Source organism: Nothobranchius furzeri, chromosome 15, assembly GCF_043380555.1.
Source record: "Nothobranchius furzeri strain GRZ-AD chromosome 15, NfurGRZ-RIMD1, whole genome shotgun sequence".
In the NCBI taxonomy this organism is placed as follows: domain Eukaryota; kingdom Metazoa; phylum Chordata; class Actinopteri; order Cyprinodontiformes; family Nothobranchiidae; genus Nothobranchius; species Nothobranchius furzeri.
This window is the reverse complement of record NC_091755.1, coordinates 35855890-35873478: the sequence shown is the minus strand read 5'-3', so window position 1 is coordinate 35873478 and position 17589 is coordinate 35855890. Positions and strand designations below refer to the sequence as shown.

At 39.6% G+C, this 17589-nt stretch overlaps 1 protein-coding gene and 1 long non-coding RNA gene across 6 annotated transcripts in view; one reads left to right on the top strand and one right to left on the bottom strand.

Annotated features, from left to right (window-relative positions):
• spen (spen family transcriptional repressor) overlaps positions 1–14957 on the bottom strand; it is a 36238-nt gene extending 21281 nt beyond the window's left edge. For 3 of the 4 annotated variants that reach the window (XM_015966970.3, XM_015966971.3, XM_015966972.3), the window contains exons 1-2: positions 14441–14957; positions 8239–8559 (exon numbers count right to left, since the gene is read on the bottom strand). In XM_015966970.3, the coding sequence (XP_015822456.3) occupies positions 8239–8559; positions 14441–14523 (404 nt within the window). In that variant the 5' untranslated portion in view covers positions 14524–14957. Of the gene's footprint in view, positions 1–6525; positions 8560–14440 lie in introns of those variants that run through there. The other variant, XM_015966973.3, reaches the window with a different exon arrangement.
• LOC129164729 (uncharacterized) lies at positions 13041–17501 on the top strand. Of its 2 annotated transcripts, none has more exons than XR_011516759.1 (2): positions 13041–13180; positions 14940–17501. It is a non-coding gene; the product is annotated as an uncharacterized lncRNA (long non-coding RNA). The 2 variants fall into 2 exon arrangements; XR_008564234.2 differs by lacking the exon at positions 13041–13180 and adding an exon at positions 13572–13854.
• The last annotated feature ends 88 nt before the right edge of the window (positions 17502–17589 follow it).

The following is a 17589-nucleotide window of genomic DNA, read 5'->3' as shown; positions in this document are numbered from 1 at the left end:
AATGAATAAATCTTGTTTTGACTTTAAAATTATATGTGCTTAGCTCCCCCGACCACCAGTGCTTTTCCACCAGCTTTGATAAAACACCAAAAGGTTTTAAATTCTTCATTTTAATTGATTGAGAAGACAAAAGTCTGAGTAACTTTCTACTTTTTGTAGCCATTTACATTTTTTTTAATGTTTTATGGTTTTATAGTGATGAGCAATCTCACACTTCTAGTTAATCCTTAAAATTTCAACGTCAAAATCTAGAAGAGAAATGCGTCTTGTAGCGAAGCTTCTTTCTGAACGCAGCAGTTTCATTTGAGGTTACAACTGCCGTAGTACAACAGGCAGCATAAGGAGCGGGACAGGACGGCAATTATTGCAGTTTGAATTTAAATCAAATTATAATCAACAAATTAGTTCCAATGGAAGGCTGCACATGGTTTAACACAAACACACTCAAAGTCATTAAAACCGGTACTTTAAAGGGCAGACTGTTAAGTCCTATAACCCTTTCACTTCCACACCAAGAAAAAACACAATGAAAATGGCCTTTTTTGCATTTTCTTAATTTATCTGAGGCAAAAGGGGTTATAATATGCTCTATGATTATATAATAACAAAATAAATAATGGTTTCAAAATAAAATGTTAAAGGAATATTTTCACTACTGCCAGTCCTACATCACAAATTCATACAGTTTTACCAAAGTGAAGATAAATTCATGTTCAGGATAAAATGTACTGAGCAAAAAGCTATTTTGAGGGCTCATTTTAAAAATATATAAACTCTAAAACCACGAGTCAACGTGGAAAGGCTGAAACAACTTAGTTAAATAGGAAGTCTGTCCTATTTATGCCTTTGCAGACTGGATCTCTGCGGTGCATCAGCACCACTTAGGGGCCGGTCTCACTTTAGCCCGTTACATTGATTAGAGGTGTGATGTTGTAACAGATGCTTCACACGTTGTGTGTTCGGTGCAACTGCACAGGATTAGATGGAATGGTAATAATTGAAATACTACCGTTTTCCTTTGATGGATCTACCCATTTGTTTTATCTTTTTCACCCACGTCGTCCTGGCCGGAGCTTCAGCCAATTCCTGGGATAAGATTTAACTGCCAGACATTTCAAAATGTATATATATATATATTTTTTACATATTCCACATTTGAATCTTTGTAAAGGCTATTTCCATTTAGCTTTGAGTCCACATAGCAAAATGTAGTCATCTCTTCCCAGAGGTGTGGACTCGAGTCACATGACTTGGACTCGAGTCATTATTTTAATGACTTCTGACTTGACTTGATAAAATCTATAAAGACTTACGACTTGACTCGGATTTGAACGCCAATGACTTGCAACTTGAATCGACTTGCATCTGTTGACATGATGATGACTTGAGCATATTTGATATTTTAGCACAAAAGTGACACGACATGGACAAAAATCACAAATCATTCTTGGTTCTGGGTTTGATCTTGTACTGCTAACTGAAGCAGCTCTTTGATTATAATCAGTTTCAGTTGCACTTTCTACTTGTTTGAGCAAATAAATGAAGCTTTAAGAAGCTTTATTTCTAGAATTTATTTTTTATCATTGTTATTAAATTGAAGTTGGACAGGTGACTTGATTATGAATTGAAAATTCAAAGTTAAGGACTCTGACTTGACTTGGACTTCCAATTTATTGACTTTGGACTCGACTTGGACTTGGTTGTCTTAGACTTGGACTTGACTCGAGACTTGACTGGAAAGTCTTGTGACTTACTTGTGACTTGCAAAGCAGTGACTTGGTCACACCTCTGTCTCTTCCTTAAAGGTGCTGTAATGAATGTTGGAACAAGCTGGGCCCAGCTAGCTAGCTTACACATACGCAGTCCCAGAACGCTCACCCCTCCCGTCGGGTATAATCATTAGGCCGCGCCCCTCCAGATACGTGAACGTGCTCCGCCACGGTGAACAACAGACTATGTTTAGGAACCTTTTTTTTTTGTAATATCTACAAAGCTTTTATGATTTTAAAGCAACTGCAATGTGACGTTTCTCTATAAAACTTTGCTTTGTACGGAGAAATAATTCATCAAATATATAAAAACAGAATCTTGCTAATCTAAATATTAGGGCTGCACCAATATGAAACACCAATATCTGGTAGTAATACTTCTGTTATGGCTGATAAAAGATAAATAACTGCACTGGTGACACTGTGTAAAAGCAACTCCCCCACCAATCCTCTGCTGTATCAGTAGAAAACAGTTTCACACCCCAACAAACGCCACATGGCCAGCCCCCTCCCCTACTGAAACACAAGCGCAAACATCCTAAAAACGGAAATAAACACTGGTTGTTAATATTGACCCAGTTTTAGTTGTCAGACCAATAATGATATGTTCAAAAAGGACTAACATCAACCAATACCTAAATTGACGCTGATATATTGTGCCGCTGTAGTTTATGCTACAAAAATATTTTTATGCATTAATACTTCAGAAAGAAAATCCTAAACACATGAAAATTGGTTCCTTGCATCCTCCAGGGCTTAAGATATGAATTATTAAATGTGCTGCAAGAGGCTACTGATATATATCTGGTGATAAAAGACACAAACATCTACATCTGCATCGTCGGTGCCCTGTGACATCTTAAAAAGCAGTTTGGTAAATGATTGGTGAATTTCTTAAAATGCTCAGCCTGATCTTTGCACCTGGCACCTACATTTTATGGCTATGGTTGAGAGGACTTTGGCTGACTTCAAAGATCCTCTCAGGTTACTGTCTGTAATAAAACATAAAACCTTTCTCTGTGTGTGTGTGTGTGTGTGTGTGTGTGTGTGTGTGTGTGTGTGTGTGTGTGTGTGTGTGCGTGCGTGCGTGTGTGTGTCAAATCTTTAGAGTAAAAAATTTGACATGAATAAAAAAATCTTTTTGATGTTCTGGGTAAGCTTTGTTTTCCAAATTCAAAAGGACTTCATGATCTTTATTTAGTGCCCTAGATGTTGAGGGTAAACTGGAGACGAGCACCACGTCTTCTCACTGCACTATACATAAAAGTAACAATGGGTCAGGGGCAAATTCTGTTTCAGCTTATTTGATCCAATCATCTGTGCACTGGATTCATGAATAACATCTATAGCATAAGGATGTCTGTCGTGAAATTGATGGATTACCTTGACCCCACATGCTCTCCAAAATGCTAATTTGGTGGCGCAGACTCACTGCTCATCAGATTCCCTTCAATTTCACTTTGCACAAATCAGCCTCTACATTATTCATTGAGCTTAAAAATAATTCAGTTAGGCTCTTTTTTTCCTTTAGGCAGAATTTTGATCAGTGTGGGATTATTAGCCCGCCCTGGTGAATGCTAAGAACATTAACTGTTTTGAGACTGTGTGAGCAGCATATTTATGAGAAAGCATCTCAGCAGCACGACAGAAAGAAGCCTTATATACGGAGTCTCCGGCATATGGGAGCTAATGTTTTAATTACTGAATAAAATTCTTTCAGCTGAGCACAAAGGATCACATTGTTCTAAATTTTACTATTATTATTATTACAATAATTTATAAAGTACTTTAAATTTAAAATTATTCTCAACTTAAACAAACAGGGAGTGTTTGTTTCGTGGTAATAAAGTAAATGATTTCCAATTCAGTGCAATTCATCAAACTGGCTATTTTGTGTTGCAACAGCTGAGTTGTGTGATGACTTGCAACATTACCTTATGGCATTTAAAGCTGCTTTTTGCGAACCTACAGAACAAGCTAGGTTTTGAACACAAACACGGTCACAGAACACTCACCCCTCCTCTTGATTATCTTCTCTGATATGCTTCTGCCAGAACAGAAAAGCCGCATGACCAGAGAAAACGAGATAGTGCTAAACACCAGTCGCCGCTTTCAAGGTCCAGACGTCTTTTGTTGTCCGTGACTTCAAATTATGTTTTTCTTTTTGGGACTCTGGTAGTTTGTCCTAAAGTTGAAGTGGTAGCAGCCGGCTGTTTCTGCTCTGATATTACTGAGCCACAACCTCTCACACCAGTGGTGTTCTGTTGCTAACTACACTGGAGCACCCAGGGAAGTGTTTGGCAAGACAGACAACCAGATGGTCCTATCGTTGCTTTCGGTCCAAGCCGTGTTATTGGCAACGGTTTTTATACAAAGGCGATTAAACCACTTTATTAATTTATTTCAAATATTTTACTCCATAATATATTTATAGCTACACTATATTGGAACGTTGCTAAGCTAACTTGTTTTCTAAATTTGCTATAACTTTTTTTAGTAAAACCTGGATCTGAAGGAATTGACATCTCAATACAAGGTAATTATAAATAAAGTAAAAATACATACAGAAATTATTAGGAATCAAGTTTTAAATTGACAGGTTTTCAAAACAATTTTTATTTTATTTTAGTCGAATTGTAAGAATAAATGATACCGTAAATCCTCTAATACAGGCCCGGGCCTGTATTTGACTCAAGCTCATCAAGCTCCAGGCCTTTATTGGAAGGAGGACCAGAATTAGAGGCAGGCCTCAATTTCTATTTGAGCAAAATGAACTAATGGTTCACTGGGGTTTTTGACATTTCAAATTGCGGCCACATTTTCAAAGTTAAACACATCTCTTTTAACAACGGTAGTTTCTGCTTCAGCCCCCCCCCCCCCCCCCCCCCTGCGCAGCGGCCGCAAACTCACTGATGCGCCTGCAGCCTCTCAGAGTTCCTGCTGCTCTAAACATTAAAATAATTATTTCATTTTCTGTTCCTCACTTCTGATTACCTTCAATGGTGTCTGTTTGTTGCAACCACCAGGTACAAAAACTAACTTGTTTTTATTTGACTATTTTTCTGTCCTGTCTCTGTTTATTATCTTCCTGCATCTCCTCTCAATCCTAAAGAAAAACTGCTACCTGGGTTCATATATATTCACCTTATGAGTTACCTTTGAACTGCAGTTCTAAAAGATCTACCGACCGCAAAAACAGCGGAGTGCTCGCCGGCCACATCAGTTAGGTGCGTCACCGAGGACAAAACAGGTGATGCGCCCCGATCCACAGCAGCGAAAAGCATCAGGCACAAATAAAAGAATAAAAGACAGAAAACATAAAAGGAAATGAGCCGACATGAACGATCGCGTGTTAAATTAGTTTTTGAGGTGGAGACACCTGATTTGATAATGTTACTGTGGCCGTGCTCAGGACGCAGATGTCTGGATCGCGTCAACAATCAGAGATTTGCATGCGCAAGCTGGTTAAGGTTAGGATGGGGGTGAGGGGAAGGTTAAATTGCAAGAGGGTAAAGGTCACAATTTGGTTAAATGTCCGTTTTACGGCGGGTGTCAGTACCGACGCTCTGGCACAGCGCATTGCCTCCCGACGCGCAGGAGCTTGTCACCTGCTGACAGCAGGCTGCTGTCTTTTCCGTGGACTGCATCTTGCCGGTCATTATCACATGACAGCGACTAGTCGATGACAGGCATAAAAAGTCACTATAGAGCGGTGAAGTCGACTAGTGACTAGTTCATACAACCCCTACTGCTCCCCAGAGTGTTCTGCAGCATAATCAGCACGTTCTCTTTGAACTTGATATCAAATTTTCGCCTCCTCTTCGTTTCCGCACCAGCCGAATCGCGGTCTATCACTGGCAAATCAAAGGTGAGACGGATGACACAACCGCCCCCCGTACTTGCTTGTTACCACATTCCACCCGGCCACATTAAGAAACCGGCCATTATTCACCTCCGTCAACTCCGACACCGGCCAAAATATGATACCCGGCAGTTAATTAAATACAGGCTAATATTAGAGGATTTACGGTACATATACTTACATATAGATTATAGTAAATATTTATTTGGTCTATAAAAGTGTTTTGGTAATTTTATTTTCCTAAATTACAAAAAAATTTAACATTTTCAACTACATTTACATTTAGTTCAGAGCAAAAGTAAGCAAGTCGTGAATTATTTTAGTTCATTTTTAAATTAATAGATGTAAGAAATAAGTGATATCAAATGTAATTTGGTGTACCCTCAACAAAAATGAACTCTGTGATCTGAAATGTTGTTTATAAAATTTTGAGAATTATATTAAGAAAATTCCTCAATGAAATATACTAAGTTAAAAATTATATATTATTTGTAATATTACTAAAGTCATTAATTGTTAGCCCCTCAACAAGCCCCTTCCCCCATTTCAGGTAGTATAATGCAAATTGTGGCAATAAGAAATTAAGAGTTAAGAAAATATTTTAGTTTTTGTCAAATTAAATTCTAGAAGGTTTTTCAAGATTTTTTTTTGTCACCAGATGGACACAGAAGGGCAGGGGAGGGGGGCAGGAGCGGAGGGATTGGTAACATAAAAGAAAGGAAAACAACAGGAAAGCAATACAAGGAACAGTACACATTTCTGTATTTAGACATTCAGATAGCAATAACTGTATGTACCAGCTACTTTGGTTAGTGAGGAAAATGGAGAGAGACAGGGGTTCAAACTAGGGGGTTAGAGAGGACAGCTAAAATATACAGGGCAGGACATACCAACCTTTTGAGAGAGTGGTAAGTTGACATATAATTCCAAATACAATTTAGGGAGATTGAACTTTGTGAGCAAAAACTGGACAAAAAATGTTGAGTGGAGGAGAAAAAATAATCTGGAGAACAAATGTTCAGGTTTCAAAGTATAATCCTCATCTTCATGTCAGGGACTTCGTGTCAGACCAGCTGGACTGTCCATTGTAGAATTACAACTAAACATGAATCCAACTGTTTCATTGGCTGGAAAATGTCCTAATTAATGTACCCATTTGGACACATGTTGAGCAGAAAAGGGTGTTGCATTTAAGTCCAATAAAGTACTGAAATCCAGGAGCTCATCTTTAATAAAGTAAAATCCTCAAAAAAAGGTTGACGCTAAAAAAAAAGGTCTTGCACCCTCTTTGGAGAAGTCCTGAACGTCCACTGTCATGAAGTAGTCGAACTCCTTTTGTGCAGCAAAATACATTTTAAAAAATTTGACCAGAGTACATCAGGAGTAAAGATGTTCTGTAAGAGTAATCCAGTTTTTTTTAACAAAGAAGCGTTGCTTTCATTCCAAGGAGAATGTAATTCTTTATCATGGCTGTTGGCAATCCATCTCTTCTTTCACAGTTAAGACCCTTGGGTTGAGTCATTAAAAATGTAGTGCTCAAGTCCAATTTAGTTCTCTGGTTCTTTAATTGTATCCATGGTTTAGTTATAGTTCCACATTGAGGATTGGATGCATTAATCCACAAACAAGAGGTTGGCTATCTCCATTAGAAAGATGGTTTAAACCTTCCAGTCCCAATTTCCGGCATGCTTCTTAGATTTGTACGATCCAAATGCAGTCCATGCTTAGCCTCAGCTTTGACAAAATAAGAATAATCTCCACAAAAATAAAGCAGGGGACAAATAAAAATGGAAAAAGTCCTTTGCTCACTTGTTTTTCAAGTCTCTACTGAAAAGAATCATCAGTAGATGTCTCCCAATGCTCAATTTGCCCTGATATAATCCCAAAATCAAACAAAAAGTAATCAAATAAAAAAGCGACCCATACCTTTACATAGTAGCATATTCTTCACACGTCTGGCCATTGTTAATCCAACAGTGGGGAATAAATATCCTGTGTAGGGTATCCGCATAACTCCAACCAACGAGCAAAGTGAGCACCCTCGTTGAGGTGCACACAACACAAACCAGATCAGACTAATCCAAACACTGGTGTCATACATGAAATGTGTGTCTTGGTTGGTTTGTTACATGAGGAAAAAATGGGTGACATTAATCCATCCAACAGGGCATGTAACTCCAGATTAGGGAAATCCCAGGGATGGCAGCTGGACCACTCTCTCTCTTTCTCTTTAACTCCCTTCCTCTCTTTTTTCTCTCTCTCCAGCAATCTCCAATAATCCTGGGAAATTTCTGCGATATCCAATCTTTGCCCCATGTTCTCCATATTTGGGACATCCACCTCACGGTGATGTTTGGGATCACGAACGTAATCCCCAAAAGCCTTTTACACCACTGACCATTCATGATAAGACATGCTCTCATTTATTAAACGTATCAGTTCCTAATCATAAACTTTGAGAACCTTAGAGAGGATCCCTGTAGGATTTAATTTCTGCTCTTTAACCCCCAAATAAGTGAATGATTAGATGGTGGAAAGACGCTTGGGGTGAGGCATTTACCACAAACCATGGTGTGCCCTGCCTTCAGAGAACATTTCTCCACTTACCCGTCTAGCCTGCGTTCATAGCGTCCATCTCTGCTGTGAAGCGATGAGGGGGCCCCATACACAGCCCCCCCAGTCGCCCTTGTGAACCCTGATACATCCCGGCCACGAGAGCCTAAGGACAGACTATCGTCCAGCCCCCTCGCTGCACTAGGAATTGTTCCTGGTTCATTGTAATCAGTGCGTAGGTCTCTGTCCCCCATCTTGTTGATTGCATTATGGGCCTTTTGTGCACTTTTAATGTCCACAAAATCCACAAATGCAGCGACTCCACCTTCTGACCCTCGCTTGGGAAGGACCTTGACGCTCTCCACCCGTCCATATCTAAGCAAAGATCAAAAGAAACAGATGGTGATCACCAGGTTTCAGAATTTGAATATGCTGTTGTGTTGATGGATCTGGCAAGTTTGGTTACAAGTGTTTGAAAACAGTTTATTTGCACATTTCCTGTGCTGCACCTAAAAGTGCAATATCCAGAGACAATGTGTCTGTGTGTGTGTGTGTGTATGTGCATGGAGAGGTAGGAGGTAAGGTGGATTGGTTACTCTGCTATCCACCTTGTGCTTTGTTCTCACAAGGCAACAGTAACCCAGCAACTAGACTTGAACCTTGGAATACTTCATATTAATAAATGCATTCACACTCAAACAAAAGCACTAGTTAGATTGTCTTCATGGAATCACATTTGCTCCATATGAATGTAACTTGTTCAGTTTGGTAAAAGGTGTTGCATTAAGAAGAAAAAGAACTAAATATGGTATATCTGATGAAACAAACATAACATTTGGTCGATCTAACGTTTTATTTTTAAGTGTATTTTTGGATGTTTGCACAAGTGGAACGTGCTTTTCTAGGAATGAAGGTGCTGGTAAATGAACGGAAAAGGTGTGAGATTTGGTATGGTTTTAAAAATACTTTTTTCTTAAGTATTCATTTCAAACACCACTTTGTTTTTCACACCTATAAAAAGCTCTTTTCACCATTTTAAGGTTTGTTTCTGTGTAAAAGGTATAAATACCTCACTGGTCTCAGTCGAGAGAAAAAGCGTTCACATTCAGGACTAGCAGCTTGACAGAGAATAAAAGACCAAATCGTGGTGCTACCACTTAAAAACAACTCCAATCTCCAAATATTTAATAGCAGGACACGCAAGTGTTTCAAACTTTTATCATGTCTAACGTTGGTCGACATCATTGTCGACCAACGTTAGACATTTTATTGGTCTGATAAGTAAAACGCTACTAACAACCAATGTCTATTTCCATCTTGTTGCCATTTACATATGTGTTTCAAGAGGTGGAGGGTAAGTTTGGGCAATATGTAAACGTTTTCCAAGCAATATTCGTCAGTCCAAAAAATAATGAGATCACAAAAAAAGAGATGTTTGGACATTCTGTGGGCCTGACATATTGCACACAGCGCTACACCGAGCGATATCGTTCTTACTCAGTTTGTGGAAGCAGGCCATGAGGGTTCCACAGAAGACTACATTGTTTTCCTAATTTCACTGGCTATTTGATGTGTCAACCAACTATAAACTGCACCACAGTTGGTTTGTAATACACACGTCACAATATAGGGTGGTACTTCTGACCTGCCAGCCAATAGGGAGCCTAAAGCCTGGGGCGCACCGGAGGCGGACGCGCAGCACGGTGTCACGCCCCGTGGTTTTGAGAAGTCAAGTTGTCACACAGGATGCGTCTCTCCACTGGGCGCTTTTTGGAAAGTTGAGTGAGAGTCACAACATCACGTGGGAATTGAGAACAGAAAGCGGGAAGTGACTCTATTGTTTATACGTGATCAGACTTGCCGTCATGTTTTGTGAGACTCGAATTTGTTAAAAATGGGTGAGCACACAATTTATTTGAACATTTTAAGATCAATAGTTCTTTAAAGTTATCAAAACTGCAGCTGGGTTTGTGCCGTAAAGCCATTTCGCGTGGTAATGTCTGTTGTAAAGGACTCCACAATGTCGTAACCAGCCAGCGTCAGCACGCCACGGCGCTTGAGATAGAACCGGGGCCTTTCTTCAGTGTCTACGTGCGGCATGGCACTTCTGGGACGCAGTGCGGCACTCCCTATGTGCCCACTCTCATTAACTATAATGGCTTCTATTTAAAATGACTGTGCGGGCACGGTGTGGACGCGACGCAGGCACCTCCGGTGTGCCCCAGACTTGAGTCTTCTCCCCTTCCGGACAGCTCATGGATCCCCGGAAGAACGAAAAAAATGAATGCAAGCCAACGGGGCTAAAAGAGCTATTTTCTAATCCGCTTTGCCTTACGCTCTGGATCACACATATGTTGCACTTCAATTTAAATGACAACTAATGATGGGCGTTTCGACCACGCCAGTTACGTCCTTTGAGATTTTGTAATAAGCATGACTACAAATCAGACATCGGCACGTCGCATTTGTGACGTCGCCACAGAATCTCTTCTCCCCTAGCTTAGCAGCTACTTACCAAATGCACATATCTACAGTGGTTCTTTCCTTCTGAAGGAACGGTTTCAAGTTCGCTGAACTTTAAGCCATTTCCCTCTGTTTTTCTCCGTTTCTGGTTTGATGATGTCACTTTCGTGAAGCACATTTGTAGTCCTGGAATTATTTTCACACAAAACTTAAGAAAATGTTTCCCCCGTTCGGAAAAAAAGCTCGTTATTGGTATCAAAATGTGTGTTTAAAATTCACGGACATCATATGTGAAATCCATGGCACATAACAAGCAGAATTACAAAATAGCATTTTAAGCCCCATTGACTTGCATTTATTTTTTTGTTCTTTCGGGGACCCATGGTCCGGAAGTAGATGGGCGTGACTTAGGCTCCCTATGATTTTGTCACAACAGAAGGTGGGAAACCCTTCACCTTTTGGTTTCTGGAAGACGTCACACAAAGGTTTGAACATGTGGATGCTAACAGGGATTATGAGAGGCGCATCTCAGAAAATGTTTTAATGTTTTCTGCAATTAGGGCTGGGCAATATGGCTTAAAATCAATGTACCAGTATTTTGAGGATTTCACCTTGACAATGATAAATGGATGATAACTACATGTATGCTCAAAAACAAAACTTGTCCACTAGATGGCGCTATCACGTGTATTATGCTGAGTCACTTTGTCATGTGACTCAAGGTGGTACAGCTTCTTAAAGGAACATGAACGTCGCCAACCCACACAAATCTTTCATACACAAATCGTTTTCATTACCAGATTTATTGACATGGGAATAATTATATCGGTTAAAGTTAGAAATTTCAAAAACGATAAATTTTCGATTTATAGCCCAGCCCTATCTGCATCTGTTATATTGGATTGTGAACATAAGATTTTTTGTGGCCCAATAATTTCACTGGAGTACTAGCATTGGACTTCTGGATGTAAAACTACCATTCTTGTTGGAGATGGCTGTATTCTGTCAATGATATGAGGCTTTGAACGGTGGGTTAGACAATAATTTAAATTCTGTATTGTTTAACAAAAATGTTTACTGTGTCCACTCTTATGGTCCATTCCTTGGCTGCAATATATCATTGGAATCACAAGATTCCTAACTTTCAAATGATGTGTAATATAGGCTGATTTCACAAAGAAGTTTGCAATTTCTCATTCCCAAGTCTAATCCAAAGGCATAAAAGATATCACTCATAAAAAAAGATTGACAAAGGGCTTGGCCAGTCGCCAATGGTCAAATAATTTGTCCCACTGACCAACCTTAGTGGAGGGGGTGGCCCATGAGGTGTTTGTTTGGGCATGTGAGAGCGATAGTGAGATAATGCAGGATTGTGGGGTTGTTTAACTGAAGCATATATATATATATATATATACATATATATATATATATATATATATATGTATACACACATTATATTAATTATAGGGAAATATTGGGTATTTTTCATAACAGCAGTATTAATATCAATATCACCCCAAATTTCCATATCAGTGCATCCCTATGTGAGATATACATTGTCATATTACATGATCATTTATGCTGACATATTAAGAAATTATTGACAAATAATAATAACACTCACTTTCCAGGTCACAATAATTGTGTTTTTTAATTAAATAAATAAATAAACTCTACATGATCTTTTGAAAAAATATGTAATTTTCTGTTTTATGTAAATAAAGTGTTAAGCAAGTGTAATGGTAGTGTAAAGGTTTATGGGAGCTGTTTTAACACTGTGGTCTAGCTCCCAGACTAGCTGTTAGTTGTGGAGTTCTTAGGAACATTATTTCTGAGAACATATGCTGTTCAGAAGGCTATAAAAGGGTAAGATAATGTAACGTTGACACTGAAAAACACTAAAATTATCTAAAAATCCCTCTATGGCCTATCCACTGAGTTAAAATTACCTTATTTTCTTTAAAACCTTTAAAATAAGCTGTGTGGATTTTGCACAGATAATGCAGGCCGTGTGCACTGAATTTTATGTGAAACAGACATTTGGGGACGCGTATTTGCTGTTTGCGAGGCAAATGCAGCAGGGTGCCTATAAATTTATTGGCACATCAGTCTCCCAACGTTGCACAGCCCCCGACGCCATTTTAGAAAAGCTGTTCACACTGCTTACTCATTCTGCCGTCCCCCATCTTCAATGACTTCTATCACACATTGGGCTGTCATGCACCTGCACACTCCCCACTACCTCTGGGTGAACGCAGGGGCTGAGGAAGCGTGCACGCTCAAAATGACTGGCCAGCATCGTTTCCACCCTCTCTGCTTCTGCAACTGCAGGCTGCCAGTCAACCATCTCCCCCAAACACATCGTTACGCACATCATACCAAGGGATTATGTAAATAAAACGGCATATAGGTAGCTTATTAGTGCGCGTTCTGCGAGGCTGCATGGAACAAGACGTGGACCTTTTTGCAGCCAAAAACATAATCCCTCCGGACAAATATTCGGTTATCCATTTGAATATTACTCTTCAGTTGGGTATGGCCGATTATATTTCGTATGCATTTTTTACTTTTACTTCAATAAAAAATTTAATCGTTGCATTTTTTTCTCGGCATGTTGTCGTAGAATGCATTCGATTCTTGGCTAAAATCGTATTTGGGGGCATGTTTGATTTCCAGGCGGGCTGCTATTTCCTTGACAGCCGAGAAAGACGCGAGAGCGCGCAGACTAACCATGATAGCCAACACACACACACACACACACACACACACACACACACACACACACACACACACACACACACACACGAACATATTTACATTTTTTTTTCAGTCCAGGGACAACAAAGAGCTAAATGCCGACAAACGGTGTAAGGGCTCAGTCTGCTCTTGCTCCTGGAGGAGAAAAAGGCAAACGTGGCCTTGAAAGAAAATTCGCTAAATAATTACAAATAAAAAATGGATGCGTTCAGAGTCTGGTTTTGTCTTGAATCAGATCGCGCTGCAGCAGGCTGTGCAAGTCAGCGAGCAGCTGCGGGAAGCAACGCGGTTTTTCATGTGGCACACACACACACGCACACGCATGCACGCACGCACGCACACACACGACCATTTTTCTGCGCACAAAGTAAACACAAGTAACACTACGTTGCACATCAGCAGCAACAATTAAAGCTGCATGGCGGCGAGATGTCGCGTCACTTCTTAAAGGTTTGTTTACCTACATGTGTTAAGATTTAACAGACAAAACTGTGCACTCAGCATGCTAATTAACCTTACTTTGTACAGGAATCTGATGGAAGCAAAAAAAAACAACAACACAGAGACAGATTAGGGCTGTGAAATAAATTGCTTGAGCAGGTCAGCAGATAATTTGGAGTTTGTTTACACTGACTGCATGCCGTTAACCATGGGACCAAAGGTAGGCTGGCTTTAAATCAGCCCTGGAGGAAATATGCAAACACTCGACATGAGTTATCAATCAGCCAATAAGTTAAAAAGACCGAGGCAACAAAAACGGTAGAAATAACATCTGTGCTTCGAGCTGTGAGTGGTTCTGTTTTCAGTCTCGGCTCGAATGCATCACACACAAAATGTTGCTTCTGTGAGAAACTGACAGCACCGTTGCCAAATGGGACTTTAGCTACAGGGGGAACCTCCTGCTTCATCCCGACTTCACTAAAATGTGACACACACACACACACAAACACACACGCACACACGAGAGGGAGAGAGAGAGACGGATACAGAGATGCTGTCGATCGTTTCATTCCAAACATCTACTGCTCCTACTCACCGCTTGAAGTGCTCGATAATTTTCTCTTCTCGTACATTTTCGGGTAAATTTCCCACCCATAGATGTCTGGTTTCCCGGACCATACTGCGTGCTCCTGCTCCCCGATCATACAGATGAGTTTGCTATGTCAGTTTCTCCCGGTGCAAAAATACAAAAGAAATGCAAAAATAAACACCGGAAAAGGGAAAAAACGATAGGCTACTTGGCGCAAATCATTGTCGAGTCGTTGAGAACCAATGTAAACCATTAAGTTGGATCCCCGCACGCTGTTTGATACTCTCCGCTGTTAAAAGCACGAGCCTGCGCCTCCTCCGTGAGCGCGCCCCGGTTCTGGTTCCCGTGACTAGGCGCGTCCCTGACACCATGCGACCTTTGGGTGTCGAAAGAAAGCATGTAGCCTCCTAAAAAGATGCAGTAACTTCGCTTGTAATGAGAGGCGCACCGCGCAGGCGTGGCTTTGTGTGTGAACTTCTCTCTCTCTCTCTCTCTCGCTCTCCAGATGAGATCGTCCTCCCTCGTGCGCATGCGTGAGAAAACTCCTGGCTGAACGCTGGTGCTTTGACATCTGAGAGGATCCTCACAGGAGGATCCCATCACTACAGTAAGGTGAAGCCGTTTGCATACAAAATGGAGGCCAAATTTGGTATTGGGATGCTTTTTTTAAAATAATTTCAAAAGTTCACACGTTTTAAAACCAATTTACTGACGATAAAACCTTGCAACTTTATCGTCCGAGAAGTTAGTCCACAATACAAAAGCTTACAATGTTTTTCTAATTTATACATTGATTCCAACACAAAGAAAAATAATGAAAAATACATAATATTGATTTGGCTAAATGAAAAATAAATTAATAAATATATTTTAAAGGATAGACTGATAACTTATTGTCAATTTAGCCTAATTTACCAGATTTATAAAAAAATGTGCATAGATTTAGCTAATTTATTGCTAAATTGATCTTTCTCGAATCTAACCCAAGATTATAACTACATCTAATTACAGAATGCAAATAGATGTTTGTGTGTTTGTCTATTAGAAAAAAACAGCTCATGATCCACTACATGAATTTAATTTTTAAAGACCAAATACAGTCCTTTTTTAAATGATGATAATGATAAATGACCCGCACTTGTATAGCGCCTCTCAGAGTAAGGACTCCAAAGCGCTTTACACTACAGTGTATCATTCATCCATTCACACACTCATTCACACACTGGTGGTGATGAGCTACGATGTAGCCACAGCTGCCCTGGGGCACACTGGCAGAGGCGAGGCAGTGGTCTCTACTATAAATGAATGTTTTGCAATTCAATCTCTGTGGTAAAAAAAAAGCTCTGGCGCTCCTGTTTCGGGGGTAGAAGTTAGCCATAACACGTGGGGAGCAGAAGATGGCAGGATTTGGAGTTTTATTTTCTGATAATCTGACGTCTTGTATTTGATAAACTAACAAGCAACTCCACCACTGACTCATTTTGCTTTGCAGTGTTGTAGGAGACAAGACTTCTGAAGTGCTACTTGTTTTGATGTTTCAGAAAACTTCCATATTTTGAGGATTTACTCAAGCTCTGGTCTTTTGTAGGAGTATGAAGCTGGTGGGAAAACATGCAGAAAAATGATGGCTACCAGTAATCGAGTATTTTGTGGAAGGAAATCCCAACAAATGCGGGTTACTGGAAATTGAAAAGCTATAGCATTTTTCATCAGTTTCTTAGAACAATTTCTAACTGAGGCTGGACAATCTAAGGTAGTATTCACAAGCCACTCTTTTAGTTTGTTGTAAACCTTCGTCTACTAATTTTATTGTCCTTTATTTTCTAAATGCATAAGAGTTGGGGACAGATGTGCATACAGATTCCTTATGAAAGCATTGGATGATAGTGAAAAATATTTAGTGTTTTGTTTTCTGTAGATGATGACAAGTCTCATTAAAAATCATTGTTTACATTATGTGAGAAGCAGATTAATATGTTTGTCTTTATCAGCACTTTAAAACAAGAAAAGCCAATGGAAACAAATATAATTCATCTATAAACTAATTTATGAACTAATTTGTGAAGTTGTTGGCCTTATTTTGTTAATTTATTGATGAAGTAAAGTGTTAAAAAGTTACACCAGTCTTCCATGATGTCATTTTTTAATGCTTTTCTCTTTTATCAACATGTTTGTGTTTTTTATGCAGTGCAGCATTTAGTTGAACAAAGGCTGCTTGGAAGGAGTTACTAAAATGAGAACTTTGACCAGGTCTGAAATCTATTTAAGCTAATGAGTAACATATATTGGTGATTTCCGTGTCCAAAGGTCCAAGGTAAAATCTGAAATAAACTCAGATTAAAGGTAAATAAAATGCTGTATTGTTTTATTTTACATAATATGTCTGGTTCTTACGTATTTTTATATTTTCTGGATATTTGAAACACGTTTTATGTTTTTTGTTTTTTTTTTCAGACCATTGACACACCGGATCCTCATGCACAGAGATTTAAAGCATAATCTCACAGTTTTTCATGTAGAAATATTCGGAAAGGCTCTGTATCCATGGCACAAAATCATTTTGCTTTTGTTACTATAAAAAGCATCTAGATTAATGACTGGAGTGCGCTTGCGTCCGGAAGTGGCGTCGAGGGACAAGCGAAAATGGTGTGCGCATGCGTGCGGGGCGCCAATCAGAGAAGACAGAACAATCTGGAACTCGGAGGACAGGAGACGTCGAAAAAGAGTCTCTCTTCAGCAGCTTGTCTTTGTCGGTTGTTAAAGGAGAACGTCCTCTGCCCGTCTACTGAAACTGTCCTGATGTGGAACTTTATTCCATTAAAACTATTAAATCCATGGGAGTACAATCTTCTATTTTAGTGGAGCGGCCAGACACCAAAACTAAATTTCATCCGTGATTTTCAGACCTGGATTACAATGGAAACTGGACCTTCAGGCTTATGCTCTTCCCCCCCACTTGTAATTTTTCTCTGAAGGAATAACGGGAATGAGATGTAATGGCTGTCATGGAATGTCTGTCCTCAGCTCATAATAAAGACGTCTATTGGGCTTCATGCCTGCGTCAAAATGTGGATTTAATTCGATGGGGGTGCCAGAAAAATTGTAACAAGAAACGTATGTTTCAAAAAGCAAAAGACGTCAGCGGTCAATGTCCG